The sequence below is a fragment of the Falco cherrug genome, chromosome 3, assembly GCF_023634085.1.
Source record: "Falco cherrug isolate bFalChe1 chromosome 3, bFalChe1.pri, whole genome shotgun sequence".
Taxonomy (NCBI): Eukaryota; Metazoa; Chordata; class Aves; order Falconiformes; family Falconidae; genus Falco; species Falco cherrug.
In genome coordinates, this window is record NC_073699.1 from 114,337,882 (window position 1) to 114,362,951 (window position 25,070).

Genomic DNA, 25,070 nt, shown 5'->3' on the forward strand with positions numbered 1-25,070 from the left:
TTTGTTCTCTCCTGTTTTGTCCCTTAGAGATGGAACAAAATGAGCCTTGCCAGATGTTTTTAGAACTGCCTCTGAAGGCATTTTTTTTTTCATCTTGGGTATTGGACCATTCGCATAAAAAGATTTTATTTTAAAACTACTACTTTATACTTTGTCTTTCCTGACTACTTTAGATTTATATTAATTTTACAGAAATCACAAACATCCAGGAATTGCCTATTATGCTTTCAATTTATGTTTCTGATTATCTTTGCCAATAATAGTGACCGTTTGGCTACATCCAGTGTTAAAGTGTCTGATTGCAATTTGTAAATATTCTGACTATAATGCATATATCTAATCTGGGTTTGGTTTTATTTAGTAAGCTGTCGATTTTCTTACCAGGCTTAGTAAATAAACACAAATCTTGAAGAATCATTGCTTCGTGCTATAGCTTGTTATTGCTTATTAAAAACAAACAAAAAAACCAACCAACCCCCCAAACCCCTACATATCCTAGCTTTACATTGTCTTTCCTCTTTTAATCTTTTTTCATGTAAAAATAATGACCCCTTCCAACTGTTTTTGCACTGTTCCTTAATGATCAACCTGTCCTCGCATTGTGATGGCTGAATACATAGTAATTGTTATTCTGGTACCCCTTCTGGTCTCAACTTCAGAGAGCCCTGTCCCGTGCTACAGGCCGTGTTCCAGGGTGGTGAGAGCTACTTAGACTGACAGCACTTCTAGTTTAATTGTTGAACCTTCCTTTGCACTGTGAAGCTTGCATTTGTGGCGTGTCTGTTGCAGTAGGTAGTGGGTTGTACCAAGCTGATTTTGAAACCTTTGTTTTTTTGGGGAGCTCCAAAGAGAATAAGAAAGACTGAGGGGTGGTCTGTGGCTGAACGATTTGGCCGGTTTAAAAACCTTTCTCTGTTCAAGCATCCCTTGAGTTTAATTACAGATCTCCCCAACATACAGAAGTGGGAATGATTGTACCAGGAGTGGTTAAATGGGTAGCACATTATGCTGCCCTGTATGTGATTTTGTAGTTTTGTTGTAGTGTTGTTTTGGTGGTGTGTTTTTTGATTTGATTTTTTTCAACTTAATGGCAGCATTGATTTATTTTCATGTTTTCTGAGCCTTTGCTGGCTAGTGTTTTGTTTTGGTGGTGTGGTTTTTGATTTGATTTTTTTTTTAACTTAATGGCAGCATTGATTTATTTTCATGTTTTCTGAGCTTTTGCTGGCTAGTAGCAGATGTTTCAGAAAGCCAGTGGAAGTCCAGTATGTGGTGGAGAGCATTCATTGAGTGTGTGGTGACCACAGCAGAACAAAAGTAAGCCATGTCTGCTGCCGGGTGAAATGAACTGATGAAGAACATAATTGGTTTAGTGTGGTAACAGGAGTAGTACCATCTCCCTCACCTCCATCTTGGGCATGTAAGTCATTATAAAAAAAATGTGCAGTTATTACAGAGCTTGTTTCTTGCTGAACTTAGGGTAGCATAAAGGAGAACATGAAAGAAGCAGTACTGCAGTTTCTAAGATTCTACCTTGTACACACGATCCTAGACCTTGGAGGTCCAACTTACGTATAGAGTGTGCGTGGTTTCTTACAGAAGCCTGGCTTCCTAGCAAAGATCTTCACTAAATGTGCTGAGTAAAGAACTGGCTTGGATTTGTGTCAGGGGTAGGACAAAGACAGGACAGTGCAGAGAAGTGCCATGCAGAAATCTGCAAATGCCTTTTGCTATTGCCTCCGCTCTCTGGAGAGTTTTGTTGCGAGTTTCCAACCTTGACTCCTGCACAGCTCTGGCAGTGTTATAATACCCAGTTTGTGTCGCAGGTCCTGAACCCAAGTTACCTCAAAGCTGATCTGTGTGTACTCCACTGCAGCTGAAACTCTGTCTTGCAGTGCTTCTGTTGCCATGTTTTGGTCCTTGATGGCATTGCAGTGCTGCATTATTTTTGTGGACAGAGGCTGCCAGTTGGGCCAGCTTATGGGTAAATGGTATGAGTGTGGTGTATGGTGCAGACCAGAAGGTAGATAATAAACAGAGAGGGTTAAACTTGTTTCTGTATGGGAAATCGTGCAGGAACTGTTGTTGCCGGCTTTCCTTCCTCTCTTTCCTTCTTTCTAAGGCTGATAAATTAAGGCTTTGCACCACTCTGTGCTGTCTCCTATTCCTTTCTCATCGTCACTGTTCGCATCTGAACTGTTTTCTCTCAGTGGTGCTGCTTTTGGCCTTGAACCTCCAGCCTCTCCTGTTGCTTTAGAATGGAAAGGACAAAGTTTTGTTGAACTGAACATCCTCTCTGTTCTCTCCAAACTGTTTGGCACAAGCCTCTCTCAGATTAGAGTGTGCTTGTTTTGCCCTGCTCTGCTGCAGAAGCTTCTTGCCTTTTTGATATTCAGACGCAGGCTTCCATCTCCTTTCTGACCAGCCCCTGTTTACTTTGCAGAATAAAACGTTGTCATGGCAACAGGTTACTTTTCAAAGAGAACATCTTGTCATTATATTTAATCCACTGCAGCTGAAGAGGACTGAAATATTAAGTTGTTGTTGCTATGGATACTGCTTTGTTACATCAGTTTCTTTTGTGTCAGATTTCATATACAGTGTTGGGTCCTCATGTCCTCGCCCCCCCCCCCCCCCCCCCCCCCCCCGAATAAACATAGTGCTGTTCCATTATTATTGTAATTGCTCTCCACCAATATAATTTTGCTTAAAAAACCTACAGTGCATTTTAGTTTCCATAGCAAGAATTTCCTTTCCATTTGCAAACCTGTTCCTGGGGACGTGGAAGCAGTAAAAATTATTTAACAGATTGTGTGCCCTTGCAGAGCAGTCAGCTTTGTGCTCTTTAAAAAAAAAAAAGTGCAGTCTGAAACAGCCCCCTGCACAACAGCTTGATTCAGTCCAGCTTTTACCTTTTGGGACAGAGGAAGGGAGTACCTTTAGGATGTGAATATAATCAGGAAACAATGTGAAAAAGCACACAGAAATACTTCTCTCGATGCTTCATTTTCATGTGGGGAAACCATTGAGTTTCCCCAGCTAACTCCACGTGAATAGGTAGGAGCAGGAGTCCCATACAAAACTTCGCTTTTATCTTTGCAATTATTTACAGGATGCTGTAGCATCCTGTCATCAGCCTTGATTCTCAAATGCTTTATTTATCATATTTAGTGAAGGAATTGGGAGTTGGGGGATATTTGGAGTGCCGTGGGTTTTCCTATCAAAACAAAAAATACCTTAATTTTCTTTTTAAGTACAGTACCTACTTGTGCAGCCTTTGGCTGATGTGAAGTCTTGTATTTGGCAGAAACTGCGTAACTGTGTTTTTAGTTTGTTATGCGCTGACTAGTAGAGATACGCATGGCTTTCAACTGAATTCAGGGAATAAAGGAAGAGCATCAGTATTTTCTGTTGTTGGTTTTCCCTTTGCTCCTCACAGGGAAAAATCTGACACCTTGTAGCTGAAGAATGTACCCTAGTATTTAATTTATAATTTTATTGTAAATATAACATTGGTTTTCTAGTTCGGTCTTTTCTTTGCATAACCTGAAAACAAGAACAGCATCAGATTGTCTTGCAAAAATATGCATTAGTGAAAAACATTTTGACGTGTTCCCATTCTTTTCAGGAGACATGCACATATTTTAGAGTGCATTTGCTTTCCAGCACGGTGGCACGATGTCTACACAACGCCATAAGATTGAGTATTGCAAAACCTGTGTTTATTCCTGTCTGACAGGTTCTCCTGTCACCTTGTCTTGGATAAGGGCCATTCAGAGCCACTGCTGTAGTTAACCCACTTGTGCACCAATGAATAATGTTTCAGAACGGTCAGTAAGGTGACATTTAACTGAACATACATATGCAGTGTACTTTTTGAAATTTTGAGGCGAAAATGTTTATAAAGATATGCAAAATATGCATGTTAAAAATCAACCTTTCCAGTGACCTTTTTGGCTTTTTGACTTTTGATATTTAATGGTTTGATCTCTCTGTTGTTTAGTTTTGCTCAGGGCTAGCACTTTATGGTCATGACCTTAATTTTTAAAGTTTAAAGGAAACTTTCTCAGTCATTGTTATGATCACTGTGAACACAGCAGGGTGAATAAGAAATCCTGCAGGGCAGCAGCTTACTTGTAAAATGACGTCACTGTTCCTGTACCAGCAGATTGCAAGGTTAATTCAAGTTTGCTGTTTCCAGATTATAGATAGTGTTCTGTTAGGTTTAGGTGTGTGCTTTTCCTTGCGAGTGTGTTGAGACTCCCTTAAAGGTCTTGCAGTTACTGAAGTGTTACATTCAGAAGTTTGTCTTAAAACAGCTCTGAATTTTGTGATCCTTTTAATGTAATATACAGAATATAAATAAAAGATGCCTGTTTAAATAAGAACAACTTATAGAAAAAGAAAAATGTTGATTTTAAGGATATTGAAATCCTTTGGATTTGGTTCTGTTCTTCAGCGCCATTTTACGGGAGTCTTGGAGGGTCGCTTAAGTTTTCAGACTGCGGCTGCATTCAGTAACCCACGTACCAATGTTCATGCACCAATGCCTCTGTAGACTATAGTGAGCTAGCTCTTGAGAATAGGTGGATATTACAGCAGAAAGGTCTCATGGATTCAACTGTAGTCCTGGAGAAATTAGTATTTCCAGTAACTAGTTTTTTTCATGTGTCGTCTTGTTGCTTATATTGTAATATCTTTAATAAAGAAAAAGGGTCCAAGGGCACTCTTCAGTACTCAACTTTTATTTGCTCTGTTAGTCTGTTGAAGATTAGGAAGAAAAATAAATTCTGTCATGTCACATGTATTATTTTGGTTTATATTGGCATACCTTTAACTTCTGTTGTTGCCACAGTAATTCTACTGCAACATGAAAAAATGTTTTTTCTACTACCATATAATGTGATGTTTCAGTAATTCCAGCCAATGGTGTGAGCAGCACAGAGCCCTTCAGAGCATAATTCTCACTCCATGGACAGTTCATTTGGAACTTGAAGTTTTTTGTACAAATATGTTTTCAAAATAGTGGAAAAGTGAGGGTCAAGCACATTATGTGGAAGGGAAGGCCTTTCTGGATGAACTGAATCGAATTCACTTTTACAAATGTTATAAGGCATGTTTTTATTGCTTTTTAGATTTTCCATGCTTCTGCGTCATGCTATCTGATGTAATTTTTGAAAATCAAATAACAGCAGTAGTAATAATTTTAACTTCTTAAAACAAGAGCTAGATAATTTTGAATGTGAGATCCAGAGTAACTTAAATAGTTCTCCATGAACTCTGCCTGGAAAAAGATAAATTAGTTTTGCCAATTCTGGTAATGCAAGGCTCTGTTCTTCAAAGATTAACACCCCAAATATTTTAAAGATATTTTCTGTTTCAAAATTAAAATGACCATGAAGACGTTCATGAGGAACGTGGTATTTCCTATGTACTAATCTATAGCACAGTGCTTAGCATGTTGCCTGCTTTATTTTAGGTTTGGTGTTGAAATAAGCAGCTAAAGGAACAGTACTAGTAAAAGCTGTTCTTGGGTGGTGATTCATTGCATAGCAGGCTTTGGGCTGGCTGGCTAAAGCATAGAGCAGTTCAGAGCTGTAGAGAACTTCAGAGGCTTTTAAAGGATTTTTTTGATTAGAAGTCAGTGCTACTTCTGCATCACATTAAATTTAAATATCAAAAAGTAGGCAGGTGTGTGTCCCATTAGCTGCTGACTGCTTTCTTGCTGCTCTGAGGACAGATCACATTGATCCTCTTCTTGACTTCGACTGCTTGACTGAAGTTTCTGACTAGCCCTGTTGGTTTTTGCCATTTGCAGCATGGCCTGTAATACACCTGGGTGTATCCTTTCTTGTTTTCTTAATAATGTATTATTTTTGCTTCTTTTCCATTTGCATTGGGAATTCAGTGACAAAAAATACAGAATATGATCCTAAACTACATTAATTGTAATTCTTTCTCATTGCTGTTTTTTTCCCCCCTTATATATTAGGAGGCTAAACAGTACCCAAGGTGAAATCAGAGTTGGACCCAGCCACCAGGTAATGGATTTTGTTTGTATTCTAATACCCAGAGGGCATGCTTTTGCCACTTAGTCTGTTCAGATGACACCTATTTGAAATTGTATGCATTCAAATAGAGTGCGCTTTTTAGATTCATCATGAGTTCTTTAGAATTCCTTAGCTCAGTTAATGAGATTTTTCGATGTCAAATGTTGATACGCTAATGATTTTTACTAGCAAAAGTACTCTTGAGTTAATTCTGGAATGAGATTGAAGGAATATGAGTAACTACTAGAAATAATGGAAGAATCTCGGCTATTATTGGACGCGTTCTGGAATTAAAAATGAATGATTCTCAGCTGGCTTTCAGCAAGTAATGTTTTTTAAAAACTATTCAGTGGTGTTTCCCAGTTATATTGAAAGTAGATCTTTTAACTTTAATTTGCATAGTAAAATTGTCAAGTTGATAGTTTGTTGCCTCTAACAATTAGTCTTTTTCATGAATCTATGTATTTAAACAAAATGGAGTTCTTTTAGAATGTATTAAAAAAAGACAGGAGTTTTCAAAGAACAACATTACAAAATCAGATGGATGGGGGGGAACTTTAACCCCGAGAAAGGTTTGTTTCCTGAACAGCAGCTGTATTGAGATATACATAGATATTTATGTGTGTATTCATCTTTTAACACGGGGTATAGTGCTTTTAAGTATGTCTGTTAATGTAGCTGTCATTACTGCAGAATTCACAGTAACCTTGCTCTCCCTTTTATGTTTGTCTCTGAACATGCTCTGGTGTCGTGTCTGTGGCTTGCTTACACTTGAGGTCTGCACATGCTCTCTCCCTAGGTTTTTGTGTGTTGAATGAGTTTGGCCAACTGTGGTACTTCAGCATGAAAGTCACAGGGGCCACTGTGCATTTAGTCATTCAACAATTGTGTTAAAAATGAAGTTAGTATTTCTAATTGGAGCAGGTATGGCAGCTGTTGGGGTTAGGCCTCCTTCTAAATACCTTCTTCCTGTGTTGCCATGTGCCAACATTACCAACTTGGTCCTCCATTGCTGCTCAGGAGATTGGCTGGTCTTCACCCTTTTACCTGCATAATTTTCACACAAAGCAGTTTAAATTCTTCCTAACCAGGAGGCATGGTAATTCTGGACAATTACTGAAATACCCCGTTTGTCCATAGTCTATGGAAGTCATGTTACAATTACAGTATCTTATTCATATTTCCCAAGTCTTTTTTATGCAGGCATTCATTTCACTTTCTGATCTTGAAGAGAGGGTAAGTTTTGATTTTTAAAGACAGGGAGACCTCAACTGTATTGTTTGTTTGGCTGTGAGAAGCAGTAAGAACTAAAGACCAGTGCATTGAGATCTTTGGATTGTTGAAATTGAGAAAGCATGCTGCATGTATTCAAACACTGGGAAGCAGAATAAGGTTAAGACTCCTAGATGTTGGTTTGTTCCTGGTGTGTTCTAATTTGAGGGGGATCCTTCATAAGCATTGAAAATAATCTGTTGTTAAAGAGTCTTAACATAAAACTTTGGTTCATAAGGCCAGATCTGTCACTAGGAACAGAGTGCTCTCCTTTACGTGTGGAATTGACTTTGTACTGTCCAAGTGCTAGATTTTTGCATCCAAGTGATGAATATTCACTCAGACTCTTTTTAAAATCTTGTTTAATAACTAGTGAAAGTAAACATTTATGCAATGTATATAACATTCTTAAGGATGTTTCGCATTTAGAGGAAAACAGTCCTTGGCAATTAAACCTGTACTAATCTTTTCACTAGTCATAATAAGAGTACTGTAAATGATACCTTCAAAACAACTTTAATCTCAAATTGTCATCTAATATTTTGGCAGGTGTTAGTCACCTGTGCTGTAAGGTGTAATTACCAGATGCATTTATGGATGGAAAAAAAGAAGTAGGAAGAAGTTCCACTGTTTTAGAATACTGATAATTTTTGCTTGCTTAATATTTCAAACTTCCACTGTTCTTTCACTCATTTGCTGAGCATCTGTGTTTCTGCCAAATGCCATCACTAAGAGGATATATACTCATCCTGTTAATTAGCATAAGGTATAATGTTAAGATACGTGAATGGTTGATTGTAGGCTGTGGTAGAAAGTCAGGTTGAGGTTTGTATTTGCTGCTTTCCTCCTTCTATAGTCTGATTAATTCTGTGGAAAATATAAAAATAGTCTCTGCGCACTGGGCTTTGTCAACTCCGAGATGGATATACTTTCCTTCACCCACCTTAGTGAGAATAGGGTATATGTGTCACAGTCCAGTAACAACCCTGAGATCCCAGTAGTGGTTTCTGGTGAATATCTGTTGCCTTCATTTTCCTTAAATTGTGCATCTTACAGATTCCTGGGGACTGCTGGGTTTTTTTGGTATTTGATACACTGACACCTCGAAGTACTGCTACTATCATAATTGCAAGTAGGGACACAAGTGAAGATAAATGTTTTGTAGAATTGCAGTTGTTCTCAAAATTCATATGCATAAGAGGATGACAGTGGGTCTTTGCTAAACTTTCTCCTAGGAAGACTTCAGGCTAACAAGTTATTGAACAGAGGTGCCCAAGAGGAAGTTGCTCTTCAGAGTACATAGTAATTGAGCATGTTCCTAGGGAACATAAGGATGAACACTAATTTGCGAAAGCACCCTGGTTGCTAGAATGCGTACCTCTCATAGACACCTCACCTTGGTAAAATGCTTGCTTTTCTTTTTCCAGAAGAAAAGTTCAATGACATACCCACTTTCCCAGGCAAGAAGTAAAATAAAGTACAGATTAAAGAGCAGAACATGAAAGACATCTGAACCTGTGACTTGTAATTACTGGTTATGTGTAAATGTTGCCTCTCAAATATGTTTAGCGTTTTAAGTATAGGAGGTAATTATAGGGCTTAAAAGCTGTTTCTGAAGAGGCTCTCAGCTATCTCATCCCATGGCAGTAGATGACTAGAGATGCTAATTGGGTCTCTGGATACAGCGTAATACTTATTTAGTGGCAGAGTTCATCACTGAGCCATCTCACTTGCAGGAAATGTCTTTTATTTCTCTTCAGAATTTTAATGTTTTACTGAGGGCTTAAGTTTAAACTTCGTATCAAGTGTGTAGAGTTTTTTATTGATGTGAAATGATGTGCATGGTAGCCGCATTATTGCCACCTTTTATAGTAGTAGGTTATATGAATATGGTTTAGCCTGGCAAGCAGGAGCTATAGCAACATCTTTTTTTTTTTTTTTTTTTTTTTTTTTTTTTTTTTTTCTTTTTGTGACAAATGAAAACTGTCTCTTTGAGGGTCAGTTGTCCAGTAGTGTTTGACTTCTACACATCGGAGGGCTACATGCGCAGTACAAAATGGTTTGCTTTCAAGCTGTGATTTTTCTGCAGGCGTGCTTGTACTTGGTCTGTGTACAGAAAGGCTTCGCTTGTGGTGGACTGAGGGGTGGTGTTAACCCTGCGTATTTGTCAGAAAATGAACTGCACTCCTAAAAGGAGGAATGCTTGATAAAGTGAATAGATTTGGGGCTTGATGACCCAATTTCCTCAAACTTCTGAAACCTGAACAAGTAGCTTCACCACCTGTTGTCTGAATATCTTTCACCTATGAGATCATAGTATTTCAGGGGACTTACAAATTTTATTATTAATAACACTTGTGCATCCTCTTAGCATTTTTAACAACTGTAATGTCTGTGTGAACTCTTAATCTTTTTCCAGGCTAAGCTTCCTGATCTGCAGCCATTTCCTTCCCCAGATGGTGACACAGTGACGCAGCATGAAGAACTTGTGTGGATGCCAGGAGTCAATGATTGTGACTTACTTATGTACCTTAGGGCAGCAAGGTAATTTCAGCCAAGATAATACCAGTGTCTGTAGAATGCTGTAGTGGAAATGTGGGCTGGCATGTACATGCTGTTGGCTACGGTCACTCCTTTCTGTGCTGTTTTGGTGTAGCGTGGATGTCAGCCAGATAAGCTGAAATGTTTACTTGAAGACAAGAATGCCCCAATTTGATGTTGGGCCAACACAGAATCTTTCCCTTGGCTGTGGCTTTTGAACTTAAGTGCAAAGCCAGCAGTATGGGCTAGCATGATAGAGCATTGGTTGTGTACCATGTAACAAGGGAAGTTAAGTGCTACAAGTGGAATATCCGTGATGGCATAGGATTTCTTCATAGACTATATGTTTTTAGAATGAACGCTAGTTAGCATTTCAGTTTCATACAGGTCTCTAGTATGCCTGGTAGATTAACCAGATGCACTGGTGGGCCTCATAATAATTCAGCTATTAGTAAATTACTTGCAGTTTACAAGAATCAGAGATGTGGGGAATCTGCAATTTAAGTTAGTTTTCTGACATAATGACACTGTGATTGCAGAAGAGGTTTGCTGTTTCTGGTGAGGCTCTGTCCTCAGGTATGGATATGGTATCTTACATAATCCTGACCGGACTTTGGTACTACTTCAGTGCAGATTTTTAATTGATGAAACCCACTCTAGATTTTAATTTTCATTTTGAATTAATTATTCCATATGCTGAGGTGACTCAGGTTTGCGTAACAACTAGCAGTGTTTGTGGTGCCTCATTTTGTTTGTTTCCACAGTATTGCAAGGCCCTGAAATTTCCAATTTAAGGTGTAAATTTACTACTTCTGTATTGCATGATGTGTGCATCAAACAGTAGCTGAAGAATTTAAACTTTTTTTTTCCTCAAACTATAAAGGAGCATGGCAGCTTTTGCAGGCATGTGCGATGGAGGGTCCACAGAAGATGGTTGTGTTGCAGCCTCCCGTGACGACACTACGCTTAATGCACTCAATACAGTAAGTATATAGAACTACTGTATGGAAGAGCAGTCTTTCCATTTATTACTGGACTACTTAAAGCATGTAGTATGTAAAATATTTAGCAGGTAAATTAGATTTTGTTAGGATCACAGTATGAGTACAGTAGTAGCTTAGGTTATCATAACTTCCTTTCAAATAACACATAGTTTCCAAAATCTAAACTACAGACTTTGTGATAAACTTTTGGGTGCTGCCTTTGAGCTTGACAGTTAGTGAATATTCTCTATGGGAAGCTGCTTGGGTCAAGTACACCAGCTGGAATTGTTAATCTCGTTTGTTGGTCCTTTCATTCAGTCCAGCTAGTTTCTAGCTGTAGGAAAAGATTATTTCCTAGAAGGGAAATGCATAATACCGTCAGATATATAGTGTCGTGTATGGAATAATGACTGGAACTTATCCCACTCATGATCCAGTTTTCATTATCATTTATGTTTGGATGCATGTGTGTCCAGTTCTCTTGCATAAACATAGTGTGTGTAAATAAAGTGTTACTGAGTAGATACGTAGATGTGCATGTATGTTGTGATACTCACATGGTTTCAGTGCCGCTACAGCCATTAACTCTTTTGGGGAGGGTGGGGGGCACTAATGTCCATAAATCATGATACACAATTTTTTTCTCTTTTTTCTTTTTTTTTTTCTTTTAAATCAAGCTGAAGAAACTAGTCTGTCATTCTATGTTTTTTGGTAACATAGTGAAATCTGTAGTTGGTTGTTTCCCCAGACACCTATCTGCAGCTATTGGAGAATTGTGGTGTGGTGGTATTGACTCTGAGATGACTTTTGTGTGTCTTCATTGATTCCTTCCTGAAACATAGTAAAAGGAATTATGTGTAACTGGTCATATGTTACTCCGAAAAAACACATGGACAGATCTGCTGAATCTACCAATGAATGATTTTCATTCTTCCTTTCTGTGTCACCTTTTATCCATAAAACATATTGTGGAGGTATCAACATTTGAGCTCTGTCCTGTCATTTTTACAATTATTGGCTATGGTCTAATCACATGCACTTGTAAAAGCTGTGGAAAGGATAGGAAATACTCTTTGCTGAATGAGTCTCTAGGTAAATCTATAACATGTTTTGGGGCAATCACAATAAAATTGTACTGACCCCCCGGGCAGCTGGTAGGACTGGAAGCTGGAAGCAACCTCAGTTGAGCAAGTTTTTTGTGAAGCTGCCACAGAAAGATGCAGTGTCCAGCTTGGGCTTTAATTTTCAAAGATCTCCTTTTTTAAAGTAGTTTTAAGCATATTCTGCCTCAGTGTTCAGCGCCATGACTATATACAGTGACTAGTGTGTTCTTTGTTCACAATGATTGAGGCTCAAGTAATTTGTTTTCATTCAGTAAAAATAAAACTACTAGTGATACCAACAAAAAACTTAGTAGGTTGTACTCCTGCAAATTGGCTAATGTTAAATATCACCTAATGGCCACAATATTATGTCTGCCTCTGCTTTTATGCTCTGATTATTTACAGTTGCATAGTTTTAAACTATTTGTTTATAAAATTCTTAAAAGCTTGTAGATGGTGTGCTACACCTCAGAAACTGAGCAGTAATCACTGCAACAGAAAAAAGATTATCTGTTTGTTTAGAGAAAGTATCTGAAGCATGTTTGATGGTTTTATTGGAGTGAGTGGAACTGACTATCAAAATAATCACATATGCTTTTTATAATTAATTTGCTGTCAGTAAAGCATCTCATTACACAAAGCTCAGTCTGTGTAAGTTACAGAACTGGTTTGTAACTGGTTAAGTCCATGATTAGGTATGTATGACTTGATAGCTACGCTACAGTTGAAATGCCCATATTCTTAAACAAGAAAAATGTTCCTTATGCAACGTTACTTACCAAAACCACTCTCATTGGGGTTTTTGTTTTATTTCTGCATATATTTGATTACATACTTGAGAGACTGCATCCATTTTTGTCTTGTTTCCTGTAACAGACAGGATTAAAATAGGATTAAGATCTAAAATGTGCCCCCATAATACTTACTAAATAAACAGCAGCAGAACTTTCATTCTTATTCTGCAAAATTTTTAAAATATAGTCTACATACTTGCACGTGTAACCAGCTGAAATCAAAGATCAAATTATGTCCCCAAATTAAAATCTTCCTTGTTCTCACTTCTACTTCGCAAAGTCAAGTGTTATTTCTCAGTGCTTCACAGTGAGTGCTTGACCGTGGCTGGACGCCAGGTGCCCACTGACGCTGTTCTCACACTCCCCTCCTCAACCGGTCAGGGAAGAGAGAATGTAACGAAAGGCTCATGGGTCCAAATAAAGACAGGGAGATCACTCAGCTATTGCCATCATGGGCGAGACGGATTTGACTTGGGGAAATTAGTTGCATTTATTACCATTCAAATCAGAGTAGGATAATGGGAACGAAAATCAAAACAAAAGCACCTTCCCCCCACCCCTCCATTCTTCCTGGGCTTCGCTTCATTCCTCATTTCTCTACATCCTCCCCACAAGCAGTGCAGGGGACAGGGAATGGGGTTACGGTTGGTTCGTCACATGTTGTCTCTGCTGCTCCTTCCTCCCCGCATCTCCCCCTGCTCCAGCATGGGGTCCCTCCCACAGGAGACAGTTCTCCATTAACTTCTCCAACATCAGTCTTTCCCACAGGCTGCAGTTCTTCCCAGCCTGCTCCAGCGTGTGTCCCTTCCATGGGGTGCAGTCCTTCAGGAACAGCCTGCTCCAGCGTGGGTCCCCTGTGGGGGGTCACAAGCCCTGCCAGCAAACCTGCTTCAGTGTGGGCTCCTCTCTCCATGGGGCCACAGGTCCTGCCAAGAGCATGCACCAGCATGGACTTCCCACAGGGTCACAGCCTCCTTGGGGCATCCCCCTGCTCCACCACGGCCCTCCCTGGGCTGCAGGACAGCCTGCCTCACCATGGCCTTCACCACGGGCCGCTGGGGAACCTCTGCTCCGGCACCTGGAGCATCTCCTGCCCTCCTGCCTTGCCCTGGGTGTCTGCAGGGCTGTTGCTCTCACATGTTCTCGCTCCTCTCTTGCGCTGGTGCAGATTTTTCTTCCCCCCCTATCCTAGCGGCACTGCCACAGTCGCTGATGGGCTCGGCTGTGGCCAGTGGTGGGTCCAGCCGGGAGGCAGCTGGCACAGGCTCCATCAGGCACAGGGAAGCTTCTGGCAGCTTCTCGCAGAAGCTGCCCCTGCTAGCAAACCCTTGCTGTGCAAACCCACTACAACTTTACAGCTGAGGTGAATGTATAAATCTTAGTCCTTTTGATTCCTTTTATAAAGATAGCCAGCGTGTTGAAAGTTTTTTATACTTTTTGATAAGGATCAAAGTTAAGTGTGTATTGCACATCCACTTCAGCCTGTTTTACATTTTATTTCCTTCCTTTCTCTTGGGATGGATGCCGTCTGGTTCTGGTGGCTTACCTCACTCTAGAATTTTCAAAGTTGTTCCTTACCATCCTTCTTAAAGACTCAAATCTCTATTAAGGCCAGTAATCATCAAAGAGCTTTTGGAATTGGAATTTCTTTCCCCTTGTCATCTATAATAAAAGGCTAATGCAGAAAATTCATTTAACTTCACTGTTTCACTATGTACTTCAATTACCCCCTTTAATCACTTGGGAGTCTAAGGAGCCTGTAGTTGCACTTCTAGTCTTGCTTCTGAGACTTAGTCCCAAAATACTTCATTTCTGCTCTTCTGATTCTTTCTTTTTGTATATCTAGTAGAGATTTATTTCAGATAAGCACTGCTGATTTACATACTGAATTGGGAGTTTCACACTTTTGAAATAAAAGCACGATACAAACTCCTTAATTTATCCCCTTAAGAATCTTGTTTGTATAATATTTTGATGGCTGTTGTCGTGACTTCCCCTCAATATGACATCGCAATGTATGGCAGTAAGGCTTAACCCTGTAGTGTTGTTGTAATAGTCTCATTAACTTCAGCTTTGCTGTAGTTTCTCTTTTGTAGGTCTTGTGGTGCAAGTCATCTTTTCCTTTCTAAGCTAATTTTCAGCCCTGTATTGACAGAGTATAGTCCCCGTTAAAGAATCTGCCCGAACATGGACTGTTGTACTTCCAAGGAAATACAATCTGCAAGGTTTAACCTTAATGACTCTTGAAGGGTCCTTAGGTTTCTGCAATGTTTGGCTTATTCATGCTTCAAAAACTTACTCTGTGTGCCAGTACTGTTCATTGCAACTTTTAGAAACCGGTGAAAATGCTTTCCTTGTTAACTTTGAATTTTTCTAGAAAAGTGTTTTCTTATGAAAAATAGTTCTGTCAGGTGGGATATTTTAAGAAACTTTGACTTATTTCCGAGAGCCCACTTTTTTGACCAATTTAAAATAGTTTAGATAGGTAATTAACTTTCTTGACAAAAAAGTGCCTTTTTTTCTTTCTGTTCACCACCAATTTAAAACACAGCAGATTTACATCAGTTTTATCTTATAAATAATTTGTGCACTAAGTTGTGATTTTGTTTAGAAACTGTCACAGGTGACCCAGAAGATTAAAGTAAAAAAAATATATTTGATACAGCATGTTTTCTTACTGTGGAAATCTAATAAACTTCAGAGCAGCGTTTCATATAAATTAGTCTTGACAAGCTTTGCTAGTGTTTTATTTATGTAATAACAGATGCTGTAGCCCCCAGAAGGATTTGTTGTTAATTATACCAGATAGAAATGACGATCATGAAGGGCACAATACAACATATATATATATATATATATAGCAGCTCATTGAAATGATTATTCACTTAATGCGCCAGGTAGATTTCAATTACTGTTCCTTTGTTTGGCTATTGGGATGTGATGCCACGTTTGTCACTGTAACCCTTAGGAAGGAAATGACGTCTTCATTTGGAGTCTGTTGCCCTCCTGATGCTTGCTGGCTGTCATACTGAGAGGTGTGGAGGAGGATCGATTAGTTCCTGAAAGTCTTTTGTCATGATATTTTGGGATGGAGAGGGTTTTTTTGTTCCAGGACCATAGAACAGGTAGCTGAATGTGGCTGACTTTCTAAAATTAGCTGGTTTGTGCTTTATTTAAATATTCATGAGGAAAGGTTGTTTGAAGCGTTAGACCTTAAAATATTAATCTTGTAAAACAAAAACATGCATATTGAGTATATTTTTATTTTTCCAGTTTCATACCCAGGAAGCTCTTTTTATTGGTGAAATGGTAGGTGATGGAAACATTTTCATTTTTTTATAGCTACGCATTTTCTCCTATCTTGTGATCTGGAGAAGCACATTGCTTTGAGGCAGAACTCCTCCTTGCAAGTGAAAAGGGAAATGGAAATGCTAATTTGAGTTACTCGCAAACCTTGTTTTGGGTCACTGTGGACAACATTATTGCATTCTGAGATCTAGCATGATTGATGTGAAAGTCTTATCATTAATACTTGGTAGTAATGCACGTTGCCTTTTTAGTGTGTTTGGGCTTTAAGTGTGGATAGGCATTGCTTTTTAATAATCAGAATACCATCAAAAAGCCCCTCAAAACGCTGTTTACAAGGTAACTGTGGAGGTCCTTAGCGAGAAAATCATGCAGGAGAGCCAGGAATTAATAGCCAGTTGTGGGTTGTTTTTTTGTTTGGTTGGTTGGTTTTTTTGGGGGGGTGGGGGGTGGTGGTGGTGGTGTTTTGGGTGGGGTTTTTTGGTTGGTTGGTTGGGTTTTTTTGTTTGTTCTAGGCTAACTGAAGTTTGGAAATCAATTGAAAAACATTAGAACTCATTCCCTTTCCAAGTTGGCTAGTTTAACTACCTTATTTTGTTAGTGTTCTTTACTTGCTAGTGCAAGCATCTGACACACTGGGTTTTTTTTCTTCTGTGGAAGGAAGGAACGTCTTGTGGAAATATTTTAAATGTGTCCAATTGTAATGCCAGTATGTTTTACTTGTGAATAAATTTTTTCTGTAAAACATGTAAGTACTGGGTAACTTGGGCCATCTGTAATACTTAGGTGGAGCATGGAGAGAAGGAGTTCCAATTTTCAAATGAAAATAAAGACAACCCTGCCCTTCAGTTCTGTGGCAGGATCAAATTCCAGCGTGGTCAGACAGGCAGGTGAAACTGTATTTTTAGTTGTTTCCTTGTTCTCCTGAGTTTCTGTAGAGACTTCAATTCTGGTATTACATTTTGCAAAACTACTCTCAGACAAAAGAAATTCGCTACTTAAATGTTCCTTCATTGTTGGACTGTGAACTTACCAGAGGTATGATGCTGGTACTTGTTACGGAGAACATCCTCCTTGTCCTTGTCATACTTTGAAGCTAATGTACACTGTCAAAATATTTAAGCAGATTACTGGATTGTGGCTTGCAGTGAGAGACAACTCTGGTGAAGTTCTTCCCCTGCAGTTCAGTATTGCCCTATAAAAAAAAGTACTAGGAAGCATTAAAGATCAGATTAACTAACAATACCAGAAAGCTTACTGGCATCATCTTAAGAGCTGTGTTTTAAAATTATACCTTAGACTTGAGAAGGCTAATTTCAATGGCATATGGATCATTTTTATCTTGCTCCTTAGGAATTTAAAGGAGTTTTGCCTTTCCCCTAATATCCAGAGCCATGTAAATCACTTCTCAAATGAAATTCAGAAGTGATAACTGCATTGTAAGTCTGCAATTTCTTCCAGGTTAATTTACACTAATAGATTGGTAGTAGTCCCTTTTTATTGTATTCATTAGAAATACTGTAAACTCTTAATGTGCTAGAGAGCTTATAGGCAAGTCAGGTAAAGGTCAGTCATTCTGAAACCTGGTTTTGTACATGTGAAAAAGTAGCGTGCAAACTTAGGAAGCAGTAAGTCTCCAGCTCCATTGTGTGGGGTGAAGTTCTGAGGCTTTTATGAGATGGAAGATAAATATTCATATACGTTTGTGTCACAGTATACACATGGTGATACGCAGAAGGACCTTATAGAAGCTTGTTATGTAGCTTGCTACACAGGCACAATAGCCAAGGTTTTATTAGTATGTCTTCACATAAAAAACTGTTCTTGTTTTCACAATGTTTTCCTCAGCGTGTCTTCCTTTTATTATCCCACCCTCACATACGTTGTCTACTGAGAGAATTGTATAGGAGTATTTTGGCATGATTGTTGTAGGCTTATTAAGGGTTTGCAAAGGTATATTGTAAATACAGAGAAGTGTTTTGTGGCTTTTTAACAGTATTCTGGTTATGAAAACTTTTATGTGACCTCCGAAGTGGTGGTTTTGTGGTTTTGTTCATTTTTCAAAACAAAGCACGTACTGCTTGCGGGTTACTCTAAAGTGACATCATTTCACACATGCAGAGTGTAGGACAGCTAACGAGTAGTTGAATCAGCACAACTGAGGAGGTAGGAACTTCTCAAATGATTCTTGCAGTGGAAAGATTTGTGTTGGCTTGCCTTTAGTTAAAACTTAAAGATGTCCTTCTCAAAGTTAACAGGCAAGGAGAATGACTTTTTCATTTTAAAAAAACATGTTTCTGGTAGGGTGATTATCTGGTGATAATTGCAGCTGTATTGGATCCCTTGACACTCTGTGCTTTCATTCACAATACAAGAAATACAGCAAATGAAACAATCCAAGTGAGCAGTTATCGCCTGCTCTGTGCCTTAATATCACGTTCATCTTAGGCAGAAGCATATGTCTGTTTCTATATCTAGCAGATTGTGGCACACAAGCAAAAACTCTGCTTTCAACTTTATTGCTCAGAGTTGTTCACCTCAAAGAAATGTGGTGTTGTTGCCTCTGATGTATCATTAAAAGAAGGTGTGAGAGCTATTAGTGCCCTAGAATACTGTAATAGGAAGCAAGGGGTTCTTCCGTTGTTTGGAATCTCACTTTGCACTTTAGAGGTAATGTTAGAACTTCACTGAAATAAATGGTCGTTTCATCTTCAGTAGAAGAGAAGTAAGCAAAAGCTTTTGAGGATATAAGTCAGTCATTGCATCTGGAATTTGGGTATACAGAGGCTGGAAGAACTGATTTTTAAAATGACTTTATGAAGACACATTACAAAAATTGGAGCTGGCAAGCCCTGCAGATTAGAGCTAGCAAAAAAGTGTTTTAAGGCTACAACAGTGATTTCGGAGAACAGAAATGACTGACAAACAGGTTTGGAAAAAAATATGCTCAGAAAATTCATCCTGCTCTGTGGTAGAAAGCTGATGCCCTAGATCTGACAATCCATTGAAAGATTGTAACATGGTGAATATTTAGCATAAACATGTTTACTGCTGGCAAGTACAGTGGAGTAAATTTGGGGTAAATCTTGGTGTCATTTCTTCCCCTGCCTTCCTCCCATGTCTTTGCATCTGTCCCCCAGAGTTCTGATTTAATAGCAGATTTGTTTTAAGATCTTTTTTGTGCTTCATACTAATACGTAGGCCAGAGGCTCACAACCTCTTTTATCCTTTATCGCTTTTGAGCTATTCCTGCTGTTCAGAGTTTCTATGGCTCTTTTCTCAGAGAATCCAGGTCAAGAAGGAATTAAATTACTATTTCATTCTCAGTTTTAAAGAAATTCTAGAATTACAATTCATTCTTCATGTTTTGATTCAAGAGAAACTGTGAGCATCAGTTACATAAACAGCAGACCCTAGAAAAGAAACTGGAAGCGTCACTGTGCAAACTCAGTGTGTAAGAGCACATCTCAAGAGGTTTTGGTCATTTTGTTGTGTGTGTTGTTTTTGCTGGGGAAATCAAAGAGCTAGCAACTCTACTTATCCTCATGTGGTAAGGAAATATCACCACTTAAGCTTGCATACTACTACATGGAAGAAAGACAAAACAATCACATGTTAATATTGTATAAATGTCTCTGTGCTAATAGCATTCTGACTTATCATAGCACTATTACATGGGAATGTGTCATGAGTGACAAACATGACGGTGTAATATCGGTTTAAGGAAATTCACTTCTAAGTAAGATGTCACCCAGACAAATCACTCTGTGTTTTAACTTGCCCTTAGACCAGATTTTCTTGTTCATTAACTTCAGACAAGGTTGAAAGCATAAAAAATTATTTAAGTATATGTTAGCATTTCTTATTACTAGTTCTCATTTTGGATGAGTCTTAATTAACAGCTACTTTCATGGTTCAGATGAGGTAGCATAGCACTTCAGGGGCCATCGCTATCTGCCTGGGCATGTTGGAAAACGAAGCCACCTCTAGTGCATAAAACAATTTTGCCACTTCGAATTTTCATTCATCCTTATCCTTGCTCTTAGGGGAAAGACTTCAGCACTCTATTTGTAAGATGAGTCTAGAAATCTTTCTAGAGAAACTGTTGAAAAGGGCATATAAAAAGGGCTAAAAATGTCTGCCGTGGTTACTTTAAAAAACTTCTGGGGAATATGTGAAAGATTTTTTTTAAGTTTTTTTTTGTTTGTTTGTTTGTTTTTTTTAGTTCTGTTGAAAGTTTTGCAGGTGCTTGGCAAGTTCTTGCCCTGGATGCTTGTGGAGCACTGGCCATGCCTGTTGTATTGACCCACAAAGCCAGCTGGCACAGTTACCTCCCTCTATTGTTTTGTATTTTGCAACTATATGTTGAGCTGTTCGGAAGAATCCTGGCAATCCCAGCGTGTGAAAAGTGGATGTAACACAAGCATCTGGCTTTTTAATCTCCATCATTAACATCTTAGATCACTTTGTAGCAATTATTTAGAAACTTAAAATAGATTAGAACTGGAGGGACGAGATGTAAGTTGCTTTTTCCCAAGCAGTGGGGACTGATTTCTATATTTTGAAGCTGTCAGGTATCACAAATCTGGTATTTAAAAAAAACCCCAGAACTAGTAGTAGTATTTTTTTAAGTAGCTTACTGATTTCTGTCACCACGTTTTTTTTGTTAGCTTGGCCTGCAACAGAATTTGACTGTGTCAGCAAGTGACAAATCAAGATTTCCCAGTTAACTGTGACAGCATGTTGGCAAAACAAGATTGTTGGGCAGAGTGGTTTTTTTGGATCGTTTAAGTTCTTGATTGGTCCAAGGTTCTCTTGTCCTTGGGCACCAGAGGGAGCTCAGCAAAGTAGTTTGGTTCTCTGAGAGTGCAGTATATTTTTTCTCTGATCCAGATTGTTCGGTGTGTTGCAGCAGGTGGGGAGGAGGTAGAATTTCAAAGAGCGGGGGGGGAACGAAATTTCTGGAATTAAAGGCTGTTTGGGGCTACTGTCTTGTTGGGAACCAGACAGGGTTGATAAGATTCAAATCTTGCTGTTTTGGAGGATGAGCATTTTAATGCTGCAAATTTGAAAATGGATTTTGCTGTTTCACCTAATGAGATATATTTGCTATAGAGCATATTCCATTTGATAGTAGGTCAAGATGTCCATAGCTATAAAGAGTTTCTGTATCAAACAGAGATTTGTCAGCTCTGCTGCTGAAAGAAGTGTCCTGAATTACATTTTGTATTTAATTAGGTGCTTGGATTAGAGTAATTACACCAAAAGGCCTAGCTGCTCAAGCCACGTGGCAGTAATTCTTGGTCTGCTTTTCATTTTCCTTGTTGTCTGTCTTGTTCTTTCCTTCTGTCTCCCCTTTATTTTCTACCCTTCTAAACATGCCACAGTTTTACAGAGAGCTACTGGGTATCTTGAACTTTGGCTCCTTCAGTGACAGGAGCAAATCCCTCATTAGTAAGTACAATGTTCTTCAGCCTGCACAGCTTAAAATAACTGGTGCTTAAATAGGGATGTTACGTAAATATCGACAGTGCACTACCAGGCAAATACCATCATCTTTTGCAATTCCGCTGAAGTATCTTGCTTGGCAGCAGTGAAAAATTTCTTTTGACTCATCTGTATCACTCGACTATTAAAATGCTCTTGCAATACTGGTAGTATTTACCTCATGTTCGGCAGTTCAGGCTTTACTTGTCAGGGCACAGAAACATAATGTGATTTGTCTGTGACCAGACATAATTTGGTGGAAGAGCCAGCACTCGAACCTGAAGAACTCCTGAATTCCAGTGCTGTCCTGTAAATGCTGGACATGACTGCATTTCTGTGTTCTGGCTGAACAATCCCTTTTGCTTTTATTGGCTTTTCTGTGTAGGTTGCAAAGTAGTTCAGTACTGCCTTCTCACTGTATAGTAGCAATTTTTCCTTCGAGAAGACAACTCTGAAATCTAAGACTGTTCTTCAATGGACCACAATTATTTAATACTGTAGCATGAATACAGCCTTAGATGGGCTTTTCAATGGAGGTCATAATGACTGTAATTGCAAAAGGATGCCTTCCTGAAGTAGAAACTGCCAGATGCAATGCCATTCTGATCTAAAAAGGTCACAGTAAAAGGGACATTTAAATTAAGTTATAAATTACAATTGAAGAACAATATTTTGATGAGCAAGACCAGAAATGTCAGAGCTGCAAGATGTAATTCATGGGTTCATTACAGAACAGGGGTGCCTGACAGCTGAGCCATGCCAGAAGGAGAATTTATTTGCAACATCACAGACAGAAAATGTCAGCTCTGCTGAGAAGCTGTAGTAGAAACTTGAAACCTTGTGGTAATGTGCAGACTTTATGGTGATAAGGCTTGCCTGTGATCTAGCATTGTTTAATGACTGTTGTAATATAAATGAGGTTTTTGGACACATGCACATTCAGAATTTTTCTTCAATCTAAAATCTTGTCCATTGATGCAGAAGTTGTTATATTTTCTGTTTTAAAGTATAAGCACATTTGTGTTGACTGCTTTTGTTGCAGCTGTATACATACATAATGTCACAGTGGTTCAGAATTTAGATGGCCAAGTTAATGCTGAAAATGGTGTTCTCTGGATGACAGGATAGTAACCTAGTGTTTATAGCAATACCTTGAGAAGTTCAACCAGAAATTAATGAAACCATAGCTAGCTATCATTAGCTATTAGTTATGTGTTTGAGTTGTTTGCCAATGAAGTGTTTATATATGTTGAATGACCAGAAGTAATAAGAGAATGAGCCAGATGGAAACACGTAAATTTAGCTCTGGCACTTATATTATTTTTTTTTTCCCTTTTTGCTGCATTATCCTACACTTCTGGCACTTACAAAAGCTTCCCCACCCCCCTTGCTAAGGTAACATTTTTCAGGAGACTCTAAACCTGTGTCAGGTCCCTTGTTTTCACAACTGTCTTCTGTTACATGATACTTCTTCTCTTACTACTGTGCTTATGGGTTTTGTGATTGTTATTAATATAGTTACTTGGTCAAAAGTTAATGCTTGTATTCTCTATTGCTGATTTGGGAACAGTTCCGATGGCCTGTAAACTCTTCTGGTTTTCTAACAGGCAACCAGTGTAGTTGCCTGTTAGACCTGTCCATTCTTTCTGGGCTTGTTGGATTTTTGGGGTTTTTTTATGGATTGAACTGCTTGGGCAATAGGGCTGCCAGAGAAAAAACATGCTGTCCTTGTGGTGGCAAAATAAAGATGCCCTCCAAGTTACAAAGAGGCTTGGCATTACTGCATGTTTTGGGTGGGAGCAAATTGGGAAAAGAAACAGAAGCACTGTTCTCTTCAACACTGTCAGGTTTTCTAACTGAAAATTCTTTTAGGTAGTGGCATGCACAGAAAAGAATATTTGCAAGGTGAGCTGGCAAAACTGAGTACTTTTTTTCTTTAAGATGGATCCGTTCCCAGTGCTGCAGTGCAAATAAGGAGAAAAATTACTGTGTACCCAGTAGAAAAGATAACATCTTCTTTTCATACCTTTAAGTAGGTATTGCATATCACAGGTGTCCTGAAAACACAGGTTCTAGAGAAGTTTAAGGTCAGTAGTGTTGTTTGAGTATTGGCATTGAGATCTGCACTGCAAGCCTGCTTTTCTGCTCTTATCTCTTGACTTGGGGCTGGTGTAAGATGCACAAAGATCATTGTTTCACTTGCGCAGAAGTGCAGTCATGAGGGTTGATACTGATGTAGTCCACAGAGGCAGATTTATAAGCCATTGGTCTGTTGTACATTAGGAAATTTCGCCTGGGGAGACAGGTTTGAAAGCACTGGTTTCTATGAAGTGATCTCAATTAATGCATCTCCCTGACTTAGAGCCGTGTGAGGTGCTGTTGATGGCTCTGATGTGTTCATGCATCTCCTTAGCAGTAGCATGCAGAGATCAGGTAGCGAAGGAAGTGGGAAGGAAGTTATTTGTTGGAAGTTGAAACATTGTTTTCTATGGTTGCTCTGCATTAGCACATATAGTTACAGTTACTGCACAGGGTATCTGTAACTTCCCTGTAGGTGCCATATAGAAAGCTGAAAATTAATGGGAAACCACTCTGGCTTAGTTTTCTTTCTTGTTCCCATTATATTGGCCAAGCACTTGTTTCGTTGCAGTAACACCCTGTATGCTATTTTTGTTTGAGTTGTTGGTAAGGGGGGGGGGGGGGGGAATGTTGAGGCCACCAGTTTGGGGAACATTACCTGCAATGTGTTTTTAGAACAAACAGTAATGATCAGAGGTCTTGGCCCAACAGTGACCTTTTATTTTTAGAAGTACTTAAAAGTGTCTTTAGCAGTCCCCAAGTATATAAAAAAAATTTGAATGACCCAATAACTTGGAGGTGGAAGAGCTCCTTCATCAGTTCAATATCTGTTCCTACTGATGATAGAAGATTTGAGTCAATTTGTGTGCAGTGTAACCCATAACGTACTAATTTCTTCCTGCACACAGCTGATCATTTGTTCATCCCTGTCAGTAGGAGGTATACAGTATGACTTTTGAGGCCTCATTTTCCAGAGGGCTGTGCACTTCTGCTGCTAAAGCTAACCTGTCCTCTGCATTTTTGTACCTCAGACCACCTCTTCGAGGTGTTCAGTAACAATTGTTGATCAAATTGTTTTCTGGAAACCGGGTTCTTCAGGTGTTACAAAGGAGGCTTGAAATTATACAGAACTAAAATTCCATCAGCAAGTGGAATAAATTGGTTCTTATTTTTAATACCTTGAGGTTCATGTGCAGGGGCTTCACTGAGGAAAACAAAGTCATTTTGAGTGCACTTTGTGCTGCAAACAGATTGGGTTTATAGACTGCCACAATCCATTCTGTGGCATTTGTGACCAGAAAACCGAGATCTTAATAAAATAGATGGTAAGATGGCATGGCATAATGTGGTATCCAAAATCCACAGTTTCATAAAGTGCCCTGGTGTGGTATACTACAGTGCCTTTTGTGAAATGGGTATTTCTTGTTATCTGAAATTCCCTGTCCGTTTATGGTA

The 25,070-nt window shown here is 39.0% G+C and overlaps 1 protein-coding gene across 8 annotated transcripts in view; it reads left to right on the forward strand.

The window, feature by feature from the left end:
* Positions 1 to 25,070, forward strand: part of RERE (arginine-glutamic acid dipeptide repeats) — a 254,406-nt gene that overhangs the window by 146,869 nt on the left and 82,467 nt on the right. For all 8 annotated transcript variants that reach the window (XM_055705121.1, XM_055705123.1, XM_055705116.1 and 5 more), the window contains 3 exons: positions 5,993 to 6,041; positions 9,742 to 9,866; positions 10,747 to 10,846. In XM_055705121.1, the coding sequence (XP_055561096.1) occupies positions 5,993 to 6,041; positions 9,742 to 9,866; positions 10,747 to 10,846 (274 nt within the window). The remainder of the gene's footprint in view (positions 1 to 5,992; positions 6,042 to 9,741; positions 9,867 to 10,746; positions 10,847 to 25,070) is intronic.